Source organism: Manis javanica, chromosome 7, assembly GCF_040802235.1.
Source record: "Manis javanica isolate MJ-LG chromosome 7, MJ_LKY, whole genome shotgun sequence".
NCBI classification, from domain to species: Eukaryota; Metazoa; Chordata; class Mammalia; order Pholidota; family Manidae; genus Manis; species Manis javanica.
In genome coordinates this window covers 97,960,681-97,981,767 of record NC_133162.1, presented here as the reverse complement: position 1 = coordinate 97,981,767, position 21,087 = coordinate 97,960,681, and the positions used below count along the sequence as shown (strand labels likewise).

General features: G+C 37.3%; 1 protein-coding gene across 11 annotated transcripts in view; it reads left to right on the top strand.

Annotated features, from left to right (window-relative positions):
• The window catches only part of INSIG2 (insulin induced gene 2), a 29,679-nt gene extending 12,772 nt beyond the window's left edge, over positions 1–16,907 (top strand). For 4 of the 11 annotated variants that reach the window (XM_017658721.3, XM_017658722.3, XM_073241334.1 and 1 more), the window contains exons 3-6: positions 77–201; positions 2,060–2,226; positions 2,400–2,499; positions 9,522–16,253. In XM_017658721.3, the coding sequence (XP_017514210.1) occupies positions 77–201; positions 2,060–2,226; positions 2,400–2,499; positions 9,522–9,626 (497 nt within the window). In that variant the 3' untranslated portion in view covers positions 9,627–16,253. Of the gene's footprint in view, positions 1–76; positions 202–2,059; positions 2,227–2,399; positions 2,500–3,575; positions 5,646–6,922; positions 9,290–9,521; positions 16,256–16,302 lie in introns of those variants that run through there. The other 7 variants (XM_017658728.3, XM_017658726.3, XM_017658727.3 and 4 more) reach the window with 5 other exon arrangements.
• Positions 16,908–21,087: the final 4,180 nt, after the last annotated feature.

Here is a 21,087-nt window from a genome sequence, read left to right as displayed (position 1 = left end):
AGTGACTCTTTCAGGTTAAGTTTTGCTAGTATAGCACTGGAGATGACTTCATTTTTTTCTTTCTTTTCCCCCACAGCGGTGATTGGGTTATTATACCCCTGCATTGACAGGCATCTAGGAGAACCACATAAATTTAAAAGAGAGTGGTCCAGTGTAATGCGGTGCGTAGCCGTCTTTGTTGGTATAAATCATGCCAGTGCTGTATCCTTTCTGCTGTAATGAAATGCGTAATAACAAAGCAGCTTCCAACAAACCAAAGGTTAAACAGTCCCTTGCAACTTCAGTCTTGTCAAATTGTGATATGCCCACTTAGGCATAAAAAGAATTTGTGCCGTATTGTTAAATCATCACAGTAGCAACTATGCAATTACAGTGTGGGGTGCAGCCTTTCATTTAAATCCCTATTTTTTGATATCACTTAGAAACTTTGCATGTTTAAAGAATTTATGTTTATCCTAATTGGTTTACTTAATTACTTCCATATAGTTTCCCTATCTCTGGGATTGAAACAGGTACATTTTCAAAGGATTTCTTTCTTCATTTAATTGCCAATAAGGACATGTGGTGGCTTCAGGTGCTGGTTTTTTCTTTTGTTTTTAATTTAAAGAACCTATAATTTTTTTTAAAAGCAGTTTTACTGGTTTTAGTCAACACCAGCAAACCATGTAAATGTTCTTAAAGGCAATATAAGTAGAAATATCTTAGACCTTGGTCATGAAGAACTTATTTTCCTAGGGCAGCTAATGTTGTACCTGTTTACCCTTACACATCTTATTTTACATTGACTCTTGATGAAGTTAATTTATCTAGTCAAGATAGAACTCAGTTAATATCAAATTCCAGTCTACACAGGAATGTTTATTGCTTAGAAAAATCAGAGCTCATAACTTTTTCTTTAGAGTTCCAGGTATCATGTCTGCTAAAAAGTAAGAAAAGCATTTCCAGAAAGCTTACCCATGGACTATAGGTTTTTGCTAAGTCAGGCCTGAACAAGGGCTGACCTTGAAGGAGTGGCCCACAATAGCCCTCAGATGCTGAGAGGTTAGCAAGCATAGGGGAGGGGGATAAACTGGGTGCTCAAGGAGCTGGAGATGATATTGTATGCATTTACTGAATTTCTCTCTTCTCTGTGGTTGGCAGCATGACCACTTAGTTTGGTGAGCTATGTAGTCTCCCCTGGGGAGCTGGATATAGAGCCAAGATGTGGCCTTTGGGACATAGATAATGCCCTTTTAATGATACTTGAAATTAATTCCTTTAGTGTAATCCTCTAGCAAAGAAATGAGAAAATTGAATTTGTAAAGCTTCATTTTGCCTAGAGATTTTGAAGTAGAAAAGGGCTGTACATTTGTGAATAGATGCTTAAGTAGGTGATGGAAATAAAATATCACTTGAGCAAAGTGTCCTATACCAGAAAGTCTCAGGCACCAAAATAACTTGGCAGGTTGCAAGATAATGTTCACTTCAAGGCTTTATCCTCAACAAATTAAAACTAGAACAGTTGACATAATAGAAAGGGATACTGTGTCCTTGGTACTCTTGTTTCTGAACTGCATTATTATAAAATATGTCTGTCAGTAAATCATATAGAGAATGTAGTGTTCTGTTAAATAGCTGTCAGCTCCTCTATTTTCAAGTTCCTGTATGATTCTCAAGTAATTCTGACCCTGTTTGAGAAGTAATATTAGTTTGCTTTTTTACCAAAAGTGTGCTCCTTTAGCAGTACCTGTACTCTGAGGCTTCTGGTTATATTTTTAGCAAAAAAAGCATTTCTCAAATAATGAGTCTGATCTTATAATTGGGAATGTATAGCAGTACTAATTTTTTTTTAAGTAATAGGTTGGTAGGATCTATTAATGATGTATCATGCCCTCTCTGTAACTTTAGTAAATATCAGAGACAGTTTTTAATTCTACTGAGTCTCATATGTCATATTAAAAGACTGCACCCTAGAATAAACCATCATTTCCCTCTCAACAGTGATGTCTCTTGTTTTAGAAAACTTAGCAGGTGATATTGTTATACATGTTTTAAGATGACTCTTTAACACTTATATCAGAAAGTGGATTTTGATAACAACATACAGTTGTCTCTCACACTGGCTGCACTATCCATTGGACTGTGGTGGACCTTTGATAGATCTAGAAGTGGTTTTGGCCTTGGCGTAGGAATTGCTTTCTTGGCAACCTTGGTCACTCAACTGCTAGTCTATAATGGTGTTTATCAGTAAGTATTCTTTTTGTGCTTGTTTGCTAAAATAAGTAAGGAATAATTGAATTGTGAATTGAGATTTGTAAATTGGATTAGCCACTTTATAGAGTCATTTATTTCCATTACAATTATCTTATAAGTATCATTGTGCTTACTCTGGGTTTTTGAAAATGTTTTTGTTATTCTAGGTATACATCTCCAGATTTTCTCTATGTTCGTTCTTGGTTACCATGTATATTTTTTGCTGGAGGCATAACAATGGGAAACATTGGCCGACAACTGGCAATGGTAAGCTAATGCTTATTTAATCTATTGTGAGATGTAAGGACCAGTTTTCTCCAAATGACAATCCTTTAAGGGAAAACATTTTGAAGATAGCATTCTTTGATTTCTCTTTTGCAATTCCATTGAATTAAATCATTTGGAAGAATTTAATCACAAGTGTATTACAAGTTGAAGGAACCACAGGATAGAAAAGCTAAAATGTGCTATGAATAGGGCAATGTGACTTATCCTCCAGTTTTTCTTTTACTCATCTGTAGGATTCTACTCTATCAAAGAGGGATAATTTTAAAAGTGAAAAGAAGCATTACTAATAACTACTTTGCTACAATATATATAAATTAGGACTATCTCTAGCAAGTCAAGATGTTTAATCATTTTAATTAAGAAGGAAAAAGACATGGTTAATAATTCCAGTCACAGATGGGTAGATGGCAGGGATCAGGGGGTGACATTCAGGGGCCACAGCAGGTTTATAAGTAAGTGTTGTCACTTTTACCATCTTAGCCAGCTAGGAAAATCGAATGGTTTATGCTGCTATCATTTTGATAATCTAGTCACCCAATTATCCTAAGCCTTTGGTTTCCTTTATTTTGAATTGTGCGTATACATTTTATAGATATCCTTTTAAAATATTGTTTTGACCAGAAAACTTTTGCTAACACAATAATTTTTTTTCCTTTCAATTGTAAAGTGATTTTTTTTTAAAGTTATCTGAATTCACTAGATCAGTCCTGTCCTTAAGTTCATGACCTGTCCTTCCTGATTTGCCTCATTGAGCACTCAAAGAAACCCATTTTGCTTCCTTTCATAGTCTAGGATTGCTTTTTACTGTTATGCTGTTATCATTTGCTTAATGCAAAAACTTCATCTTTTTCTTGATTTTAGGTCTTTTACTTTTAGAATCTGAATTTTCTTCTTCTCTATCATTGTGTCATTTCATCCTAACTGTAGCTCTCAGATTCTCTGAGGAATAAGTGGGCATATATTAATAAAATATTAATGTTAATAGCTTTTTAGATTATATAGAAATTATTATGCAAAATTAATTTGCTAACCTTTTAACCTTTTAATTTTTACAGTATGAATGTAAAGTTATTGCAGAAAAATCTCATCAGGAATGAAGATGGCAAAAATATATGTTTTGTACAGAAAAACAAGATGAAAAGGGCATGTAAATGATAGATAGATCAACAAAATTTCAGACTATAAAATTGCCAGGATGCAGTTTTCCCCTTGCTTGGTGTGTATATATATATATATATATATACACACATGCATATACATATGTATATGCATATACATATATATGCACATATATATATGCATATACATAACCATAAATACACACATTACTGCAATCTGTGATTGCTTCATCTGTAAATCAGTTATAAACCTTTATGTATTTGACTTAAATAACTGTAAAATATATATGCACTGCATTAAAAAACATTGATTAATAGATGCAATTTTAAAATTAATTTTTAAACATACCATATACAGTGCTACAATGTTGATGTGCCAAAATATTCTGTTATTCTCATGCAGAGTGTAAGAATGCTTTGAACAGTTTGTTTATAAACTTGGTGAAATAAAGTAAGAGGAAAGCCAAAAAAAAAAAAAGTAAATGGAAAGCTAGTATATTCTCTTTTGCTTGCTGTTGTGCCTGTTTGTTTTCTAATCATAGCAGTATGAGTTATGGATGCCCTACTATGTGGTTAGTTTCTGTTTTAATGTAGTCTGAGTGAGAGCTTTGGATGTTTTAATTTATGAAGACAATGAATTTCCATAGAACATTTTTAAACCTGCATTCCTGAAGAGAGTTCAAACAGTAATTTTCTGTTTTGACAGACTGTACTTGAGGTAAAGTGATGGGTAGAAGAGGTTATCAGTGTTAAATTGTTTTGAGTCTAAATCTGTAAGACTATCTGTAATTGTAAGTCAAGACCATTAGGGAATTCAAATAAATAAATATGTTATAGAAATACAATATGACTTCAGTGCCACAAAGTGTTAAGAGATTAACTATCATTTGCAGTACAGTATCTCACTGCTTTTGTACATGGAACACATAAGAAACCCCAAACAGATCAAAAAATTAAGTTTCTAATTCTCTGAGGTTCTATAAGCTATTGGGTTCCACAAGGCAGACCTTGTTAGCTGAGCTGGGTCACATGACTGTCAGTGGAGCACCATCTGGGGAATGGATTGCTACATAATCCTGTTTAAGCATGTACTGAGATGGTATACTGTTCATGTTAAAGACCTTGATACCAGTTGTGTGTGTATCTTTCCAACAACTAGAGCTATTTAAGTATCATTTAGGCATATTCTTAGGTAATTATTTTTTCTCAATTTTTATTTTTGAATTTGATGGCAGTTGTCTAACATAAGAGTGAATCTGCTGACTTTGGGTATGTGTGAGTTGGTGTGCATCTGTGTTAAATTGTGTGAAAGAATGTATATGTATATATGTATATGTATGTGCCCATGCTTTCTTAATACATCAACTGGATATTTTTTAAAATTTTTGGTTTTAAAGCCACTGCTGTCAGACTGAGATCTTGTATGCCAAACTTCAATCTTCTTTTACATTTTAAGGCCAAAAGTATGAAAATCCTAAGAGGATTTCATATTGAATATATGTACACAATCTTAACTATAATGGTGGTAAACATACTACCATAATTTATTATTCTATCTTCCAGATATTATTATTCATTTAAAACAAATAGGGTATATTTTTAGAACCAAATTTTTAAGCACTGTAAATCTTTGGTAAGTTAAAAAGTATATGATATGTTTACTTGAAAATAGCTGTTAAAAGCAAGATGTATTAAATATACAATTATCATCTTGGTTATGAGTCTTTTTTCTTCCTTGTGGTAAATCTTAGATGAAAGTACTGAGGATTAATTTTTAAAAGTTAATATGTGTGGTTGAATTCATTAAGAAATAATGAAAGGAAACTAAGTTTAGTAAACAGATATTGAATGATTGTCATTTTGGAGTTCTTAAATTGTTTTTGGATCATGTAGGAAACAAAAAAAGGTATTTATGGCAAAATATAAAACTTCTGATTTTTTAATAAGTTGTGTAAAGTTATTCTGTCTGTTTGCAATGAAAGGAAGTGGTAAACATCTTTTAACCTAGCTGTATTGTCAGTGTTTCTTTGCATTTACTATTTAAAGTTACAGAAATTGAACAGTTGAAAACTGAGACTAAATTCTACAAAGCACAAGAAAACAAAATTTTAACTGGGCAGAACACTGTGAACACATCTGTTGGAAAGTGTATTTGTTGGCACTGAACTATTTTACCTTCATTAAGGTCACTGGAACCTCTCAGTGGTGCATGCATTTATATATCCTATATTTTCAAGATGGAATCCAGACTTGGTCAATATCATTAAATACCTCTCTAATCTTTGTAGCTTACTTACCTACATAATGAAGTCTATTCTTTGTAAGGTAATTTAATGTGAATAGTAGAGTCCTAGCTTTGTGTGTCTGAGAAAGTCTGTTTCATTTTTCAAACTGAACCTTAAAAATTCCAGGTTCAGTTTCCCCCTACTGCCATCACTTTGAAGATTTTTAACTCATTGTTTTCTGTCACCTAATCTTGAAGAGGACAAGTCTGCTATTCATGTAATTTCCTTTGCAGACTGTCTTTTCTCTCCTGGAGCTTTTACATGATTTTCTCTTTATCCTCAAAGTTATTTGGTTTCACTTTGACGTGTTTAGTTTTAGATTTGTTTTTATTTTTCTTGCTTGGTATTCACTTTCAGTTTGTGAGTTCATGTCTTCAATTCTGGAAATATTTTAAATCTGGCTGCATATTCGAATCATATGGGGACTTGCACAAGTATGCAGATACCTGGCTCTGACCCTCAGAGACTAATATCATTGGTCTGGGGTGTGCTCTGAGCATTAGGGTTTTTATAAGTTCCCTAGGGTGAGGGGCATCTGGTAGAGATGAGTCATAAGCAGTTGGATATTTGAGTCTGGATTATTGGATGCAAATGGGGGAACCATCAGCATATAGCAGCAATAAATGAAGTATGGGAGTGGGTGAGATCACCTGGGGAGCAGGTTATAGTGAAAAAGGCATTTGAGCCATACTGGCATATTGGCAGAGATGCTGGTGAAGGAGGGAAAGGAGGTAGACAGGGTATGCTCAGAAGTAGGAGGGAAAACAAAAGAGTGATGTGGAGGAAGCCAAGGCAGGGAGTTTCAGGCAGAGGGTAACTGGTAATATGAAGTAGGAATAATTAACCTTGGAGACAGAGGAGATGCTAACTGATTGTTTTATGTTGAAAAAAGCTATGTCTAACCTACTTTATCTTCTTGTTAAAAGTATTCCAATATATACTAATAGTTGACAAAATATATTTGAGAAAAGCCTGAACTAAGTCATTTATTTTGAGTAGGAGCAGGAAGCAGCTAAAGAACTTTGAAAAAATGTGAAGATGTGGACAACATCTGTGAAGAACAGGAACTGACTAGGGATGAAGAAAGGATTTCCAGACAGTTTTGAGATCATCAAGGACCCTGGTGAAGCTAGAGACTAGATATTTACAGTGGAGCCAACTGAAATGATTGTGCCATGTCTGTGGGCTCAGTAGCTCAGGAGTTCAGGCCAACTGTGATGGAGTAGATTGACTCTAGTTGGGAATTAATTGCTATACTTGGAAAAGTTCATAGAGGCTCCTGAAAGATGAGGTTTACCATGGGATCCGAGCAAATTGGGGAAGAAGTTGAACCAGCAGACTGACCTGACAGCATGAGAGAATACGGTGAGGTAAAAGGCCTGCGTATCTTCAGGAGGTTAAAAATTCTTTTAAATAGGCTTGGAGTTTGCAGTCGGAGAGGAATTTAGTAGAGTATTTCCATATCTTGAGGTCCAGGGTTTGGTCTGAAGAACTGTGTTTACATAGTTCACCAAAGTAGGTGGAAAAGAACTGCAGTGGAGTGGAGATTCAAGGCCTGGGTTACCAGCTGTTACCCGGACCAATCTCAGAGGTCAGGTGAAAGGAAGGGTCTTATCTGTAGTCCTCGTGACCATTTGAGTGCAATGCTTATCCAAATGCCTTGACTGTATTGGGATTTTAATTAGAGTTCCATTTCCCCCTTTTTAAAATTTGTTTGTGGGTTTTTTTCATTGTCCTAGGTGTACTGAAATTTCATAGAAATGATCCTTTTTCTATTAATCCGGTTCAGACACCATCTCTAATTTGGGACAATATTTTTCTGTTTTTGCTCTTATTATTCCTTTGTACACTTTATTCTTTTTTTCTAAAATTCCTTTTTAAGAGATCTTTGACCTTTTCCTTCTGTTTTGTGTATATCCCTTAGCTTTTATCTGTTGTGCTACATTCTGGAAGAATTACCTGGATCTTCCAGCTCTGTGAGTTGCTCTTCATCTGTATCAATTCAGGGTTCAGCCCATTGAGCCCTTGCTTTTTTAGTTTTAGCAATCACAGTTTTAATTTCCAAGATCTCTTTGTGTGTATAAAAGTGTGTTGTCATTCTTGTATATTCTGAGGACATTAATTACTTGTCTGAAGTCCTAAACTCTTCTAAAGAGCCATTGCAGGGAAGGGCAAGGTAAGCCTGTAGCAGCCTGTGTCTGACTGTGAATACTCCCTGGTTTGCCTTGGGTGTGTGGCCATGCCTCTGTAAACTTGGTCCTCACTCTTACTGCTTGCATCTGGGGGCAGATACTATGTTGTCTCTGCCCAGTCCAAGGTGGGCTAGTAGAAGTGTGGAGGACTCGCCCAGATGACTGCCTCCACTATAGCCTGCTTGCATCAGGTCAGTTGCCCTTGGTAGTTTCATGTCCAAGTATCAGCCACCTCTAAGTCCTCTTTCTTAATGCTTTGAGCTTTGGTTTCTCTTCATCTATCTTCTCTCAATTTTTTTCTTGTTTTGAGGGATTCCTTGTTTTATGGTCCATGGAGGATACTTCTTATTTGACAGTAAAGTTATGGATTCCTTGACTTAAAAAAATATATCTTTTTGTTGCTATTTTTATGAATTTGGGATAGGACCAAGAAGCTATAGCTCGATTAGACTGCTGTCATGATTCAACCTTCTCCACTACTTATTTGTACCATAAAATCATGCCATCAGTTTGATCATTTGTGTTTACATTTCAAAAACTCAATTCACTTGGGATCTGAGATAAATAGGTGAAGTCAGTGTTTTCTTAACTTGGTCTCAATAAAATTGGGGTATGGAGACTTTTTTTCCCCTCAAAATACATTTAGTTCATTGAGTTCATTGAGCCAGGAAGTGTAAGTATACAACTATTTGTTCCTTTATGCCTCCCTTCTTTTATCACCAATGAAATCTATGAAACCTGTCATCTTTCTCTGTGATTTACAAGACACACTTTTCCAGGGTATGTCAACTGTTCTGAAGACAATGTTGTTAAGTATGAGATTTGGCAGATCAGATAGAAAATGATGTACCTGGGAAAGAATGGGCTATTGATGAGCCTCTTGTCAAAATGGATTGCCATATACGGGCAATTTTTCCTTTTCACTATTGCTGCTTCTGTGAGGATTTTTGTGAACGGGGCAGTTTTGATTCCAAATTAAAATTGTGCACTGGTGCAACTGAGGCTTATTTTGCTTCTTCACCTCAGGATATTTAGCTGCTAGTTGTTTGTGGCTTCCCTAGAGGTGGGCTTTAAAAGTAATGAGCACTTAGGGAGCAGATTGCCATTAAAAACAATCCTTTTTGTTAAAATAATCCTTGTTTTAATTGCCATTAAAAACACTAAGTTCACTCCACACCACTGTGTTTCTAAGATTATTCCATTTGCGAGTATTCGTTTCTTTTTAGAAATACTTTTTGAGGAAAATTGTACAGAATGTGATCATGACCAATTCATTGTGATGAGTGAGTGAGTAGACAAAGGAAAGAAAACCCAAGTGCTGAATCTGTTTTAGAAAACAAGTTCCTAAAATGCATTCCCTGGGAAATTCTGCCATTGAATGAAATTCATTTCTCTTCCCTTTATAGTCATCACATGTCATTCCTAGATCTTCTGGGAATGTCTACTTAACCACAGTACAAGAGTGGCAGTTCTGTTTTGAAACAATTCTTTCTGCTTCTACAAAAGCTTGAGATTTTCCAGCAAGACATTACAGAAAGACAAAGTGCTACCCCACCATCTTAGGCTCAGCTGGATGCAGCTGCTGTGCTTAGTGTCTACACACGTGGCTTGGGAAGCCTGCAGACTGACAAATTGAAGATGAAGCTTAAAGATATTTGTAAAGACAGATCTCGGATTTTCTATGCCTCAAACCTAATGTGTGTCAGTCTATACCCTTCCAAGAGAAAGCAGGTCAGTGTACGTTGTTGAAGCAGATATTTCTAGAATATATGTAAAATTCATAGTAAATGTGAGTCAGGTTCAGCTTTTTTCTAGAAAAATTAAGTTAGTGATCTTTAAATGTTTAAGGGGATTAGTTCTGGTCCTTTGGCCCCAACTAATTGCAAGGGAGCTGGGATGTGTAATCCACCCCTGAGGGATAAGAGAACCAAATATAGGCAATGTCCACTGCAGTTGGTATAAAGCATTTTGTAGTGTTTCCTTCCATTAGAATATTTTCCTTCCTAAGTGATTCATAGTGAACACAACTTAAAAAAAAAACAAAAACAAAACGTTTTTTGCTGGTAAAATTAAAATTATAGTCTTTAAAACATACATAAACTTTATATCTAAGTCCTGGAATGGTGGGAAAGAAGGAAGGAGTTCACTTTTGTCTTTTCCTCTCATGTAAAATAAGTAGTGAGGGGGAGGGAGTTAATCAAGTGTTGCCTTTATGCCTCCTGTAAACATCCCCACCACAGCTCTCCAAATATTGACCCCATTATAGCTGCCAACAGCAACATTTTTCTGAAAGGCAGAACTGGGTTTCAAACTCTGCTCTAACTTCACTCCAGTGACCAAGGATTCTCCTTGTCACCACAGTACTGTCTCTGTAAGTCTCTGCAAGTGGTTTTGCACATGCATTTCCAGCAGATTGCTAAGACTATCACTTAGAGTATGTTACTCGGCACCATACGAATTGTTGATGTGAATGCAACCTTGATTTCAGACATATGTTCTGTTCATTATGTTCCTCCACTCTGGAGTTTGGGTCCTGTAGAAAGTTAACATAATAAGTAATCTTAGAAAGTCCAGTGACCTCAGCCTTCGGTGAAGGCCTAGACTTGGACCACATGAGTCTCTTGATAATAGATTGTCTATTGCAACCTCCACAGTCCCATATGAGAATCTGACAGAATAGAAAGGAGATAACATTTTTTTAAGCAGGTTTTGACTAATAACTTTTTAAAAAGTCTAGTTTTAGAGAAGTCAGTGAGTTTTTGTTCTGGGTGGTATAGTTTTGGATGGGCCCTGTATTATGTAAGTCCTGGCCTTGTGGGATCCATGCAAATGGCCTATGTAGATGGTAAGTTCTGTAAGAGAACAGCATGTTAACATGCTGGTCAGGAAAGGCCTCTGAGAGGTGGGGACATAGGTATTGATGAGTTTAGAGGAAGGGTCCAACTCAGCTTGAGGTGGGAGGGCATTTTTCCTTGGTGTGGGATGGACAGTAAAACAAGATAGGCAGACAGGGGATAGTCTCTGAAGTACTCTGAATCCGAAGTCCAGTCTGGAAATAGTGAAGATTGCAGGTGGAAGAAGTAGTGGAAGGTAGGACTTAAAATACAGTGATTGGCTTCCCTTTGGGATTTAAGTGACCCCTATAAAGTGGACAAGCAGAGTGTGCTTCTGTTAGGCAGGGTCCACAGCTGCCCAGGGGGTTGCTTTTAGGAGGCATACAAGTTGAGACTGGCCCCCCTCTACCACAGTTGATAGCATTCCCGTTATTAATCAATCAAACATTGCTATCAGACTTTTCTTGAAAAAGAATGTTCTGAGGTGATCAAGGTGTGGCCATGAGGTCTGGGAAGCTTCAGGGAAGAGTCAGCCTTGGGAATCAAACAATCCAGCTTGAGCAAGGGAGAGTTACTTACAGGCCAGGACTCTGGGCAGTTCCCCAGGCTTTTAAACTTCAGTTTTCTCATCTGTAAACTCAGATACACGACCATCTTACTTTCAGGACTGTGAACATTAAATGCAGTATTAGGTAAGCAGGTGTCCAAATAAACCTTAATGCCTTTCCTTTTTGCTCTTGTTTAGTCACTTCAACAAATGGGTCCTGAGCCAGCACACAGGATTTCCTTTTCATTAGGCTACTTCCCTAGGTTACTGTCAAAGTGAAGGGAAGCATATGCCCGAATCCGCTATGCCCACTGACCACCTACCCCAGCTTCACTCATCAGGTTAGTTATAGGGACCAGATATCCTAAGGAAGTAGAACAGAAAACTGGCTAGTTGTTACTGTACTGAGGACTGTTGGGCTAGAAGTTGGGTCAGGTTTGGCTGGCGTGTTACCCCGGTAGGGAAGCTCAGATGAGGTGCCACAGATGGTGTGAGGACACCAGAGGAAGGAAGGGGGTGGGAAGTGGAGATAGGTTTTGTCAGCATTTCATTTTTGCCTAGGGATAATAGCTCTCTCCTCGTACTTTACAGTGTCACCTCAGTGAGAGTGTAGTTTCCCAAAGAAGTTACATTTTAATTAGCCATAAGGAACTGGTTTCTTATGTAGCAGTCCTTTCTCCAGGCCTCATCATTTCGGATTGCTTTTGCCCAGGTCTGCCGCTTGCCTGCTTCTTTTCATGCGTATCAGAAGGGAACCACCAAGCAGCCTGGAAATCCTCTCACCAGACCTCAGGATATTAATTGTCGAGTTCTCTCCCACGGTTACACAAGTGCTGAAAAAGTGGTTCTCTTTCAACAGTGTCCTGTCAAAATGCCAGGCACAGTTTGTTTTTGACATTTGCTGCTGCTGTTAAATAATAGTCTTGCTTCTGTCATAGCTAATGTTGACTTGAAGGCATTTGAAGGGCATTTCTCAACTCCAGCCTTAACTGTGAGACCTGTGTCTTGACATATTTTTCTTACTTGCCCAGGGCAACTGGATATAAGGGTTCCGACCTTTGCTTTTCTAAGCTCAAGAAAATTTCAAATGGGCAGGCACCACTTAAAACTTTAGGTCTAATTGTACTGAATGCATGCATTCACAGACATAAATGCAGGCACACAAACAAGCTGGAGTCTGACATTTTGCCATTCTAAGAATACCATTTGAACCAATTAAATAGTATCCCTTTTTAGGACCCCTTAAATCCTGGCTGTTCTGCCTTGGTAAATCTTTATCTGTTAGAATGTCTTACTTAATTAAAGATCTCTTTAAAATCAACAAGCAGTTTTACTGTTGCTGTATTTGCAGTGGAGCAAGTCCCCGGTCACCGCCCAGCTAACAGTGTGCACTGTGTGTGCTATCTGTCCAAGAGAATCTGGGCTCTTCACATGTAGCACTTTCTTCTCTTACTATGTCCATAAGAATTTAATTTATGATCATTTTTCCCACTTCTTCTGAATTTTTCCTCCAGTTTTTTATAGATGAACATGTAGAGACCTTCTAATAGGATCGTAATTTCTGAAATGTTCACTGTTTATGAGGTAATAGAGGGGAGAGTAAGAAAAAAATTGGGCAGAGCAAGAATTCTATGGAATGGTGTAGGAGTTGGCATCAATTGTACATGAATAGGCCAAGAAATGTGCAGTTGGTTTCAAAATCAGTACCAAAGGGGTAGTTAATTAGACAATTTTGTGTTGTGCTTTCAGAAAAATAGAAGTTTACCAGTCATTAGGATTTCCAAAAAGTAAGACAACTTGGCTTTGGAGCACTGTACATTGAGCAGTAGACTGTAAACCTAACATATGTTCCATCAGACCCTGCAACATCCTTTTCTTTGACTATCCTTCTGTCTCAAAATTTATCCTCAAATTTTGAGAAATAATTATTAGAGGTTTCTAAAATTACAAAATCTTAGCATGTAAATTATTGTACTGTCACCTCTCACTCTCTCCTTCACTTTGAGGCTAATATTTGTTTGAGAGACTAGTTTTAGATGGCAGCAGTTTTTCTTCTTCTATGAAGAATTTGGATTTATTTAAAATCAACATGTAATTATCCCATGATGATTCATATATATCACATAGCCACTTAACTGAGTTATAAGATTCACAGAGGAGAGTGAAGGGACCCTAAAATTCATGTAGGACAGTCCAATCTTCTCATTTCACAAATACAAAGCAAAACTCATTGAATCGGGGCTTGTTCTAGGTCATACAGCCAATTAGTGGCAGCATGAAACTTTCTAGTAGCTTTAAGAGGGTGTAACATTTTAATTCATGAAAAATGTAGATTTAATTTTGTAACTGGTAGATTTATAGCAATGTTGACAACTGGTAGGAAATGGGCATGCATGAATTATGAATGTTTTTATTATGCAGGGCAATTATTTGTTACCTTAAGTAATAGCTGGTAAATAACACTATTAATTATATGCTTTACATATACCACCTCACTTAATTACCCCATTAATATAGTGAGTTAAAGATTATTATCTATGAAGAAACAAGGTTAGTCCTTTATATGTGCAGAAATAGTGGCTTACAGAGGTCATACATACCCTGCCAACATGGCACAAGTGGACTCTGCAGCTGGGGATGGAGCCCAAGTCTTCATTCTTCCCAGGATGCATCTCTCTGTGATGTCAACACAGGAATAGGGTTGGTGGGATTTGGTTTACTCCTATGAAATGTTAAATGTAGAACTTAAGCATATGTGTAAAAATCATGCATGCCCTTGCCCTTTCCTAAACAAATTTAATTTTTAATTGGAACAATAAACAACTTCACTGGACAATTCTTGGCTAAGAAATGAGTTCTGAGCCTGAGATTTATCATTTGGTGATGAAGTTATATGTCTTGAAAGAAGAGGTGTGGGGAAAGATTATTTGCATCATGACTTATAAAGTGGAGGCATTTTTAAATCAAAGAATTGTGTTAAATATTTTCATATAAAGAAATAGGATGTAAAACACTTCTTACCAGGTATGTTTTTCATTTATGACTTAAATATGAATCTCCAAGCCACTCGGTTTGCAATTTCAAAATTAAAGTTGGCACACCAAAAAAGAAAAGTGTTAAATATTGTTGGTCTGTCCACAAAAGAATAATAACAAAATAGACCCATCATTTTCTAAGTTTCCACTGGACTTGTATAGGAAACAACATGACAAGCATTATGAAGTTCGAAGTGATTTCTGCATAAGCCCTTATATTTTGACTTTCATGACCTTAATGAAGACAGGACAGAAAAAATACAATTAGGCTAATTGTCAGATCAGGACTCTAATTAATGCATATAAATGCAAGAGGTTCATATTTTCTCTCCCTTTGCCCCACCTTTAGCTCTGAAAAGGCTAGTCCTACGTGCCACATGAGATACCACTCCTTCCTGAACACTCCCTCCTAACCAGGCCAGTCAGGAAACTAGAGCTGCAAGGTCATGGAAGGAGTGGGGTTGGCTCAGTGGGACTCCATGGCTGAGCCCTAAATCATCTGGGACTTTGGGGTTATGCATGAAAGAACACCTGATTCAAAATGACTTCAATAGGAAAGAAAGTTATTGGTTCATGAAACTGAAAAGCAGGATTGGTTTCACATATGCTGGGATTCAGCTTTCAAAAAGTGTCATCCGTACTTAGCTTCTTTCCATCCCTCCATCCTTTCTGCTGTGTTGCCATTAGTCCTGGGCTTCACAGAGGCAGCTGGCAGTCCCAGCCTCCGGTCCTCTCCCATTCACATCCTGCTTCTCAGGAACCTAGGAGGACTCCTCACACCGGCTCAGGTCAGGCCAGGTGGCTATTGCCAAACAGTCCCATGGCTGGCTTTCCACAGAGAAAATGGGATCTGATGACAAAATAAGGGGAAATGTAAAAAACAGGTGTCCTATATCCAAACCGTAAAGTCATAATGTGGAAGCTGCAAAATCAAGAGAAATGAACAATTGACAATGAGGAAAGGGAAATGAAAACCATCTGGTCTTCCTACTTCCCATGAAACATTCCCTTCCAAGAAACTCTTTAAAAAGGATTTAAACTGAATGGTTTTCTGTTCTGTGTAACTAAATGACCATGACTACGACAGTTTGCTAGTGTTCCCTTTACCCATTAAGATGATTCTAGGTAATATGTAAGGTACAGTGTAGACAACCTACAAATAACTCATGTCCCTCAATGGGAAGAGAAGACTGGCCACCAAACAGATCATCCAAAGATTATTTGGAGCAATTAGATTTATGGTTTGAACTAAATGATCTTGGAGGCTTCCATGATCCCTGAAGATCTAAGGTTGTCTGCTTCTCAAAAACCACTCTATGCAGTTTCATGCAAAACTCACCTTTTCTCAACCCTTTCCCTACTTTTATGAGGTATGTGTTAATTTATAACTTAAACTTGAAACAAGTAAAGTTCCCTGTTCAACCTTCTCCCTTGGTGTAACAGAGGAGGCTCCTGATAACCTATGTGGTAAAGCATGAATTGGTCACACTCACCTTTAAACAGGGTGATCTTTTGCAAATAAGAGCATTCAGGTCAGTGACTGGCAACACCATTGAAGCAGTTCTCTAGAATCTGAACTAAACCATTTCAGTCTCTTATTTAAAATGAAAACTGGGAAAGGAGAGCCTACAACCTGTCTGAGAAACCCATCCTAGAGTTTTAGGTGTTCTCATCTTCATTTGGCATTTACCAGATACTAGATTAGAAGGCTTATGAGATCAATGTGCTCTTTAAGATGATAGGGTTATATTTTGTTTAATTTCTGCTTCAGGTCTTTAAGTAGGCAGCTTGTGGGATTACCTTTGGACACATCTTCTCACAACATCATGGTTCGAGAGAAGGACCACCTTTCCTGTTCTTCTGCTTCACAGAGATTCTGTACAATTAGAGGACAGGTTTCCTGGGCTTGTTGATCCACCTTACTACTCAACACAGACGAATCCAAGTGGAATACCAGGAGCTCCAGTATTGGAATCAAGTTTCCCAGCCTGTGTCTGTGCAAGCTCTGTGTATGGAGTAATACCTTCAGTCATTTGGCTTAGGTCCCTGCCATAGCTAGCTAAACAACTTTGATTTTTGGCAAGCCAAATAATTCCATTGGGATGGGATGTCTTTACAATTTCAAAATGAGATCCTCTTATCTTTCCAAAACCATTATGTCCTTTCTTAGTAAAGTTGATACACTGGGTCAGTCTCCCCCCACATGTCATAAACTCCTTTCTCTTTTCATAATTACTGGAGTAAGTTTGGAATAATATGGAAAAAAAATGCTGCCATCTGAAGCCAAGCTTTGTAGGGAGGTGTTAGATAACTCTTGGCAACAGAGGAAAGCTCTGAAAGCTGGACTTGGAGATAAATACAAGAAATTCACCCCTTTATGGCTGCTTTTTAATAATGATCCTTTTCCCTGAGGGTTGATTAGTTTTCTTTTTCATTGGCAATCATTAGTTCTTACCTGTCCTGGGAAAGTGACTATTTCCAAGCCTGACACTCACAATCCATAAAGAATGAAGGTCATGTGCATGGGAATTAGAGAGGACAGGAGATGCCTATTAAAAATACAAGCTGTGACGTCTAGAAGGATTTATCCCTTGTCAAATTTTAGGTTTCTGTTGTTTTATATGTTAATCATATTAAAAGTGAATTTATTCCATAGCTGAGTGATTCATTCAGGAATCAAAAAGTAAACATTGTAGAGGTTGCATTAGAGTAAAACATTTTTGCATCTACTATGGGGTTAGCCCTGCAGCCCTGTGAGGTGAGACAGGCAAGGGTTGCTATTAAATGGATTAGCTCATATCACCCAGCAAATTACACCCTCTTTCAATATCACTAAATGCTGCTTTTATGCATACAAGGAGCAGTGGCTTGTGGTGGGAAGGCTCTGGAGGAAGAGCCATATATCAGGGAGCTAGTTTGGGATCTGCTAGTAGCTGGCTGGCTGATTCAACAACTTCAAGTCTCTGTTTCTTCCCCTATAAAATGAAGCCACTGGAAGAGCTGGTCTCTAAAAGAGGCAACGGAGCATATTATCTAAGGTTGGGGCCCTGCAGATCTGCCATCACTAGCAGTTTATATTTGGGAAGGTATTTTACCTCTGCTTGCCTTGTTTTTTAATGCAAAAAATAGGAATATTATGAGTTTGGGTGAGCATTAAATAACCTAAGTCATACAGAGAGCCTAGAAGAGCACTTGGCTCATAGTAAATGCTCAAATGTAGTTATTTGCAACATCACCATCTAAAATCCCTCCAAGCCACAAATAGGACCTTGTCCTACATGCTATGTAGATATAAAACAGGAATGAATCTTCCAACCTGATCTGTGAACCAAAATCCAAGTATGAAAAAATCAGAAAACAATGCAAAATTACCTGATTAAATGAAGATTGATTTTTCCTCCTTTCAACTGATACCAATAAATATTAGAAAATAAAGGCCTTGATGAATTTTTGGGACCCTTTTCTTTATGGTAAGAGTGATTTTTGATTGGAGATGCTCTAACAGGCATCTCCAACAGATCTTATGATTTCTCCACACCCCACTTCCCCGCCCCAGAACTGGGTCCTCCAAGCCTTTCCACATCTCAGTAAACAGCAGATGAACTGGACCAAAAATGAATAAGGATACAGAAGACCTAAGCAACATAATCTTAAAGGAAGATGTGATGAGTATAATCAAACTATGTACCCTGAAGGGAGAGAATATATTTTTACTTTGAGTGCCCATGAGGAGCCACAGTAATTGAACATATCATTGACAAAGGGAAGCACAATAAATTTCAGAAGGCAGAGATAATGTAGACCTCATTTTCTGTTCAAAATGCAGTAAAATTAAAAATTAATAAAAAAATCAGAATTTTAAAGAAGTTGTCACTTAAACAACTTTTGGGTTAAAGGACAAGTGTAAGTCCAAACCGCAGAATTTCTAAAAACCAATGACAATGAAAATACTACATTTAGGGTCAGAATCTAGAAGATGGAATGAAAGCGGTATTCACAGGAAGTGTGTCATAGCCTAAAATATCAATAAAAAAGGATGCAATAGAAGGAATAAAAATTAACTCAAAAAGTTAGAAAAAAGAAAATAAACCAAAGAAAAGCACAAGAAGTAAGATAAAAATAAAAACACTTTTAAAGAGTCAGATAAAGGGAGAAAGCAAAGTAAATAAGTGAATACCTGGATCCTTGGGGCAAAATCAGTAAAATAGATAAGCTTTCTTGGATATCAAGGAAGAAAGAACAAATGCAAAATACAACCAATTATAAAAAAGTAATGCAGAGAGCAAGGATATTTCAAAAACATTTTGGCACAACTTTATGTATACAAATTTGCAAATTGGAAAGAAAAGGATACTTCTCCAGGAGAATATAATTTATGGAAACCAAATTCTAGAATGTCTAAATAGATCAGTTTTCACAGCAGAAATTAGACAAAATGATAAAGGAGTTAATTTTTAAAAAGCACCTGTTCTAGAAGTTTTCCAGGCAAATTTAACAAAACCTTTAAAGTATGGATGATTCCAACACTATTTAAACTGTTTCAGAGTATACACAGAGGACAACTTCCAAATTCTTTTTATCCAGCAAGGATAACATTGATAACAAAGTATGTACAAAAAAAGTAATGATAAATGAATCTCACATATGAATATTGATGCATAAATCTTACATAAAATATTAGCAATCAAAATGCTGCAGCATACTAAAAGAATGATACTTCATGACCAAGTGCAGCTTTTTCTAGAAATGAAAAGACAGTTCATCAAAGTAGATCTCAGAAGAAAAATCATAAGATCATCTCTATAGATACTGAAGGTGCATTTTACAAAATTCTGCACATACTTGCATTTACATAAGGAAGCACTGGAAGGAAAGATAAGATACTAATGAAAGTGGTGAATCATGGGAGCAGAAAGCAGGGCTATGAAATGGGGTAGATACTAGCATGGGTGGGACAAGGTTCTCAGTGTATATCTTTTTATATCATTTTCATTTTGAGCCATGTAATTTTACCCGTTCAATAATTAACATCCTCCATAAATGCTAACATGATTGACCTACCATTGTACGCTATGCCAGGAATGTTGAACTATGTTCTTGTTGACAAATTAAGCTTCAAGTGAATCACAGACAAAATCCAACACAATGTTACAGAATTATAGGTCATAATGACTTAAAATAAAGACCAAATGTGCTGCTCACATCCCTTCTAGAAGACCTCTCTTTGCTCCATCTTGACTGTAGGGTATAGGCTAATCTTGTATTTGCTGTAGCACAAACAGCCCTACTCATGGACCCCATAAACTGTGTATTGTCCCAAGCTCAGGCCAAGAAAGTTTTCTCAAGTTTTCAGAGAAGAGTTGGCATCTGCAAGACAAAGAGATTACAAGGTGACAGTGTGAGGGCAAGAGGCCTTTACTCAGCTGCCCAGCTACTCTTCCCAAAGGCTCTTCACGAAATCTCATATTTCAAGTCCCCTCTTCAGAGACAATTCAAGAATGAGCCCCTTCCATCTTCTCACTTGCTTTGCGGTATGGTTGGTCATGTTTGCCCTACACGTAGGGTCTAGCCCAGTGCTCGGTGCTCAGTAAACATTTGCCAAATGAACAAATGATTTATAAGTTGTGATCCTGAAGGAAGCTGGCCAGGAATTTTTGCATCATGTTCCCTTTATTTGGATACATCTCTATGGCCAATATGGAAAACCATCCAGGTGTATATTCTTTTCAGAAAGAGCTTATTGGCATTGCATAAGGATGGGCCTGGCTACCAGTGCACCAGACTGGTCCTGGGAATGGTAATTCCCTGACCTGAGTCCAATTAGCCCTGTGTACTTGCTCTGCCACCTCTCCACCCTCTGCTTCCCACACACAGACACTCCTCCCTCACAAATCTTAGCAAGGATATCAAGGAAGTTCCTTAGATACAAAGACATTTTAAAGAATTGTCTAAAGGCTCTACCTTGGTAAGTAGTACACATACTTCCCATTGTTTTGATTATTTACTGTGTGATCTTCAGATGCTCACTTAACTTCTCAAAGCCTTAGTTTTTCTCTCTGAAGAAAAGAAATGTCATTTTACTATGTTTATTGGCCATATTTATAAGACTTCTTTACAGCACACCTGGTACCTAACAGATGCTCAATAAATGGGAGCTGAGCCAGGTGCTCTTGTTATTGGTGATGGCAATGGAGTGTCTATGCGTTCATTTATCAATCTCAGCACATTACCAATTCTAATGGGCAGACCCTCCTCCTCTATCCTCTTGTATCTATGGGAGCAGTAATGAGTAGACAAATATACTGAGTAATTAAATAGTATGAAATGAGGGAGCAGTGAAATGTGAAATCTTGGGGAATCAAGACTGGGGAAAAACAATGCTGAAAACAAGGACTTTTTGAATCACAAGGAAAAGCATCTTTTAGGTGTCTAAACCTGGGTTGAAGTACCCAGAATTCTTTTGGAAATAAACTCTTAGGGCCTAACCCAAATCCTTCACTCTTCAACTTCCTTGGGCTCTTGGACTACCACTTGTTTGTCTTACTAGGTCAGTTTC